We start from the raw sequence: 6,860 nt of genomic DNA on the forward strand, positions 1-6,860 counted from the left end.
TGGAACTAGGGATTGAACTCAGGCCCTTAGCGCTTGCCAGACAAGCACTTATTCTACCGAGCCATCTCCCTGGCCCCCCCAACTCTGGTTCTGAGTGTACCTTCCTTTAATAAATCTCTTCCTTTCTCACAAAAGAAAAATCAAAAATGAAGGAAGGGTAAGGAAGAAGAGAAGGAAGAAGTCAAACACTAATAAATGAAGATAAGTGAGTTGAAAAATATCAGAATTAATATTTCATAATATTTAATATTTGTGATACATGACATTTAGTTTCTCTAATATGTACAAAGGGTCTTCTGCAAATTGATAAAAAATAGTAACATCCTAACAGAAAAGTAGACAAAGGATATAAATAGCTAGTTTACAGGATAGGAAATACAAATAGAAAAATTGCATGTACTTGATTATAATAAACATAAATCATAACTAATCTAATCGTTTTTTTGTGTGTGTTTTAGGGAAGGATCTACAGGGTGTTCAGGGTCTCACTACTAGATCGGACTCGTAGTGGTGTGATTCCCCCAGTTTACAGCCTCCCAAGAGCTGGGATTACAGGCATATGCCACCATGCCCAGGCTCACTTGCTGTCTCAGTGTGCCCTGGGGGTGGGGCCCGCACGGCAGGCCCAGGGGATCAAACTTCCGGCCCCTACACCTGCTTGCAGGTACTTTAATCCGTGCTGAGCTATTTGGCCAGCCCCTAACCTAATGTAATAATTTTCTAAGATCTAGAAGTTTATTGACACAGTGTGCTGGAGATTTAGCAGAGAAATAGTTTCCTATGATGTTATCGAGAAATGGAGCAATGTCCACAAAAACCACAGAGCCAAAAGACCCTCACTGGTCCAGCAGCTTTGTCGCTAGGAAGTTACAGCCAAGGTACATTCACAGGAGCAGATGGGGATGCAAAACGACTCCTGGAAGCCCTGCACTAGAGAAAGAGCCCAGGAGCCCTTCAGCAGGTGATTCATTACATTATAGTAATTTTGGTTTTTGGTCTTTTTTTTTTCTATTTTCTTTTTTGGTACCATGAAGTACCTCCTTAAAACAGAGAATATGCCATTATAAGAAAGAATAAACTCCTTACTAATATTGACAGATCTCAAAGATGTGTTAAAGTAAAATAAAAGGGCACCAAAAAGCAATAAAATAAAAACCAGGTACGTCGGGTCACTTAACCTCTGTGTCTGAGCCAACAGTGGGAAGCTGGCCCACGGAACAGGAAAACAGTGCGTAGCAACCACGTAGCTAAGAAAGCTTATGTCTAGAATAAACTTCTGCCACTGAATGTCAAAATTCAGACCAAGCAACCCAATTAAAAAAGAAACTGAGAAGCTGGGAGGTGGGGTGCACACCGATAACCCCAGCACTTGAGAGGCTGAGGCAGTGGCATCACTGTGAGTTAGAGGCCAGCCTGGGTTACATGGTGAGTTCAAGGTCAATCTGCATGCTGTGTCAAACAAAACAAAAGCAAAACCAAAAAAACTGGGCATGGTGATGTATGCTTGTAATCTTAGCTGAGGAGGCTGAGACAAGATGATTTCTATCGAGGCCAGGACAATTTAGCAAGATATCTCCAAAATAATAATCTTTATTTTAGAAAAGAAAAAATAAAAATGAAAGGTTTAAATCAGTCTAATAGATCCTCCCACCCACTCGCCCCACTGACAAGCCTTTGCGGCTGCCCCTCCAGGATGTCTACAAAATTGGTGGTATTGGCACTGTCCCAGTGGGCCGAGTGGAGACTGGTGTTCTCAAACCTGGCATGGTGGTCACCTTTGCTCCAGTCAATGTCACAACTGAAGTCAAGTCTGTTGAAATGCACCATGAAGCTTTGAGTGAAGCTCTTCCTGAGGACAATGTGGGCTTCAACGTCAAGAACGTGTCCGTCAAAGATGTCCGGCATGGCAATGTGGCTGGTGACAGCAAAAACGACCCACCAATGGAAGCAGCTGGTTTCACTGCTCAGGTGATTATCCTGAACCATCCTGGCCAGATCAGTGCTGGCTATGCCCCTGTCCTGGATTGTCACACAGCTCACATTGCTTGCAAGTTTGCTGAGCTGAAAGAAAAGATTGATCGCCGGTCTGGTAAGAAGCTGGAAGATGGGCCCAAGTTTCTGAAATCTGGTGATGCTGCCATTGTTGACATGGTTCCAGGCAAGCCCATGTGTGTCGAGAGCTTCTCTGATTATCCACCTCTGGGTCGTTTTGCTGTTCGTGATATGAGACAGACAGTTGCTGTGGGTGTCATCAAAGCTGTGGACAAGAAGGCTGCTGGAGCTGGCAAGGTCACCAAGTCTGCCCAGAAAGCTCAGAAGGCTAAATGAATATTATCCCCGACACCTGCCACTCCAGTCCTAATCAGTGGCGGAAGACCGGTCTCAGAACTGTTTCTCCCAATTGGCCATTTAAGTTTAATAGTGAAAGACTGGTCAATGATAACAGTGTATCGTAAAACCTTCAGAAGGAAAGGAGAATGTTTTGTGGACCTTTTTTTTGTGTGTGTGGCAGTTTTTAAGTTATTAGTTTTTAAAATCAAGACTTTTTAATGGAAACAACTTGACCAAAAATCTGTCACAGAATTTTGAGACCTATTAAAACAAAGTTTAATGAGAAAAAAAATAAATAAGTCAGGCTAATAGGAGAGTAACAATAACTAAAACATTGCACATTGTTATCTTCACAGTAGTTACTCAGAGTATGAGAGAAAATAATTTTAAAAGCTGCATGTGCTGCAGGGCAGCGCTCTGTAAATCCTCAAAGCATCTGGGTGGATGAAGCAGAAGGATCACCAACCAGTTAGAAAAAGTCAAGGAGCTGGGGAGATGGCTCAGTAGAGTAAGTGCTCCCCTGGCAAGTGCAAGGGCCTAAGTTTAATCCCTGGTTCCACCAAAAAAAAAAAAAAAGAAAGAAAGAAAAGGTCAAATAGCAGGATTGCTCACACTTGGGAAGCTGAGGAAGGATTGCAATTCTGTTTTTTTTTTTTTTTTTAAGTCAAGGTCATATGGGCTGGTGAGATGGCTCAGTGGTCTAAAGCACCTACTTAGCACAAGCTTAAAGCACAGGGACCGCGGTTCAATCCCCCAGCACCACATGCCAGCCGGCCCTGCCCCCTGGTGGGCTGAGCTGGCCACACACACACACACAAATAAAATTTAAAAATAAATAAATAAATAAATAAATAAAAAATAAAAAAAAATAAAAAAAAAATAAAGTCAAGGTCATAAGAAATACCCAGGAATGTTCAAATTTGAAGGAACTTGAACATGAAAACTAAATGTATCTTTGATTCAAAAACAGAAGTGTTTTTATTTTTGTTACAAATAACCTTACTGAAATAATTAGTGAAATCTCAATGTCTGAATTAGGTCACAGCGCTAAATTTCTGTTATGAAATTGTTTCATGGTCATGTAAGGTAATACCATGTGTTCACAATTTAGATATAAAAGATCACCTAGCTTCAATTTGCTCTTGATTATTAAAAAATTAGAGAATGATAAAAACAAATTTGATAAAACATTAATAAGGTATGTGGAAGTTACACTATTCTTATACTGCTTGTATAAGCAGGGTCAACATAAGAGGGGAAAAATACAAAGAATATTCCAGAATTTAAGAAGATATTTGTGGGGGCTGGGGAGATGGCTCAGTAGAATAAGTGCTTCCCTGGCAAGCGGAAGGGTCTGAGTTCAATCCCCAGTTCCAAAAAAAGACATTTGTGAAAATCAAGCTCCAACTGTACCGTCTTAGAGGAACCAGGCTCTCATTTCTGAGGGGTACAGTGAGCCCGTGAAGTAAGAGGCTCTCCTTCTAGGGGGCACTGTCACAAGTGAGGGGACACAGCTGAAACGCAAAGGCCTCTTTTGGTCCCTCCACTGCAGTCTGGGATATCACTAATCCCAAGAAATTCTTTCACGCTGCCTGCACAGAACAATTTCTCTCTACAACTATGTCCCAGGCACCCAGCCCCAGGCACTGCACTGAGTAACCCTGTTTTCAAAAGACATATAGACAGATTATAGATGTTAACAGAAATTTATTGAATGAACCAAGACTGTGATGAAACCAGCCAGCCACAGGACACATTAATTTCATTCAACTAAAATCTCATTAAAACAAAATTATGTGGGGGCCAGAGAGATAGCTCAGTGGTCTAAAGTACCTGCTTAAGCTAGCTTAGGCAGGCACTGGGTCCTTGTGTTTGCCAGGTAGGTGCTTAGACTCTGAGCTACCTCTCCAGCCCACCAATGTATTTTTGAGTTTTTTTTTTTCTTTTAAGACAGGTCTCACTAAGTTCAGCCTGGCCTTGAACGCATAGCAAGCCTCCTGCCTCGGCTTCCCAAGTGCTAGGATTATAGGCATGTGCCACAACACTCATTCAAAATGAGAACCTTATGTAATCCCAAAAGCAGGGTCTTTTTTTGGTGACCTTAAGTGCTAAGCATTTTAGGTCAGGTCTAGAGCTCTAGACTGGCTGTGGGGCATGTCTCCCTATCATGTTCAGGTGCCTTGGTCCACAAAGGTCTATGCAATGGTGCTGTGTGCTGTTTGTCAGTGTCAGGTGAAAGAGATGGCCTAAAGAGCTGGCTCCTGCTAGGCATGCTGGTTCATATCAGCAATCCCAGCACTTAGGAGGCTGAGGCAGGAGGATCTGCCAATGCAAGGTCAGTTGGGCTAGTGAGCTCAAGGTCAAGGTTAGCCTGAATAAATAAGGCAAGATCCTATGTCTCTCTCCAACCCCCTCAAATCTTGGGTTCAATCTCAAGCACTACAAAATAAAAACACAAAAAAGCAATCCCCCAATTATTCAAATGTAAACATTTCAGTATTATTTATTTTTGGCAGAACTGGGGATTGAACTTGGGCCCTTGCACTTGCCAGGGAAGCACTTATTCTACTGAGCCATCTCCCCAGCCCCAGAGCTGCCATCTTCTATGGATACTTTATTGAGCATTGATTCTGTTATTAAAAAAAGGCCCATCTCGTAATTGTTTTAGGGATTTACTGTAACATTGACACATCCCTTTTAGGCTAGTGATTTTAATGCTGACTCCTAGCATTTGGTTAGTATGCTTTTATTTTTTTTAGTATTTGAATAAAATTAAATTCATTATATTTAACTTTCATCTGAAGCACCAACACCACGAGTGGAAGTAGTTATCTTTCGTTTTGAGACAAGGTCTTGGTATGCACTACGGGCTGGCCTTGAGCGCAAAGTGTTCCTCTCGCCTCAGTCTCCCAAACTGCTGTGATTGCCGGTGGGGCCACCACGCCTGGCCATGAACGTGACACTCACCAGAGCATTTTTTTTTTTTTTTAAGTGAAAAACGGCAAGACAGCCAAGTATTATTTATTATTCTATTATTTATTTAGGAGAGTTTTACATACAAGGTAAAGCAGAAGATAATCTGGAACCTAATCATTTCCAATCACACTTTCATGATCTAATAGCTGCAAGAAAAACCTCCAAGATATTCAAGTGCAGAAAAAATGGACAAAGGCTCCATCCAGCCCTCTATCGCCTCCTGCTGGATGGCACGCCCCAGCCAGTCTTCCATGTCCTACTGCAAAACCGCAAAGCACTTAGGGAGGGCCCTGCCGCTGTCAAGTCCGGTATGAGCCGGACTGCCCGCCAACATGCTGCTGCTCTTGCGCAGACGAAAGCCCTGCTGCTATAAACCACCACTGCAAGAAGATAAGCTCAGAAATTGGTACAGTCGCTTTACCTAAAATGTTAAAAAACGAAAACATACTAACAAAATTGAACCCAGGTTAGAAACGTATCGTGGAGCTGATAGTACTTTTGAGCACCCACAGGCGGCGGTGGCCGCTGACGGGTCGTAGGCGGCGCGCTCCTGTGCCGGGGAGCGGGGCTCACGGCAGCCTTAGAGCAAGCGGACGGTTTTCCCAGTCACAGTCAGGAAGTCGTCATCAGCCAAGGCGCGCAGGGCTTCTTCAAACATATCCTTGGTGATTGCCTTTAGGGAAGAGAAGGAAATGAGCACCTCACACGTCAAGCTCTCCCTTAACTGTTACAGACACACAATTTAAATGTTAAAGCACCACCCAGAAACTTTCTCTTGGTGGTGGTTGTAAACGTCTCTTTTAATACTATTGATTTATTTTTGTTTTTGATACAGGGTCTCTAAAGCACTTCAGACTCACAATGATCCTGTCTCAGCCTTCCTAGAGCTGGGATTATAGGTGTGCGCTACCACATCCAATTCTGGACTGACACAGCACGGAGTCCTGGGGATCGAACTGGAGACCCTGCACTTGCCAGGTAGGCGCTTATGCTGCTGAGCTACCTCTGCAAGCTCCTGGACACATTTCCTGGGCTTTCAGTTAGAGATGGCAAATATTCCCCAAAGGACCAAGCGATCGATATTGGAGGTTTGGCATCCATAGGGTCTGTGTCACTGCTCCACCCTCATGGTACTGAGGCAGTCAGGGACAGTGATGGGATGGAAAACACAACCAACAGGCAGAGTCCATGTAACCTGTGTGGTTTTTTAGCACGGAAAAATTCAACCTTAGTTATCTGTAAAAAGGAATTGTAAGTATTTCATCCTTAATACAAATGAATGCATGTAGAAAAAGTCTGGAAGCACATTACAAAATTCAAGTCATAACTGGGCGTTGTGCCTTATCCCTGTAATCCTAGCACTCTGGTAGGGTGAGATAGGAGAATCTCAAATTCAAACTCAGCCTGAGGGCCGGGGATTCAATCCCCAGGCCTGCCTGCAGTGCTGGCCCTGTTCCGGGAGCCCTGTGCTGAGAGGTGATTGAAACTGGGCGTGGTGGCACACTCTTGTAATCCCAGCTCTTGGGAGGCTGTAAACAGGAGAATCACTATGA

The 6,860-nt window shown here is 43.3% G+C and overlaps 1 protein-coding gene across 1 annotated transcript in view; it reads right to left on the reverse strand.

Annotated features, from left to right (window-relative positions):
* Positions 1 to 5,380: 5,380 nt before the first annotated feature.
* The window catches only part of Mcm4 (minichromosome maintenance complex component 4), a 19,714-nt gene continuing 18,234 nt past the window's right edge, over positions 5,381 to 6,860 (reverse strand). The window contains exon 16 of the mRNA XM_004633389.3: positions 5,381 to 5,980. Within this exon, the coding sequence (XP_004633446.1) occupies positions 5,888 to 5,980 (93 nt within the window). The 3' untranslated portion in view covers positions 5,381 to 5,887. The remainder of the gene's footprint in view (positions 5,981 to 6,860) is intronic.

The sequence above is a fragment of the Octodon degus genome, unplaced genomic scaffold (assembly GCF_000260255.1).
Source record: "Octodon degus isolate 3935 unplaced genomic scaffold, OctDeg1.0 scaffold00054, whole genome shotgun sequence".
In the NCBI taxonomy this organism is placed as follows: Eukaryota; Metazoa; Chordata; class Mammalia; order Rodentia; family Octodontidae; genus Octodon; species Octodon degus.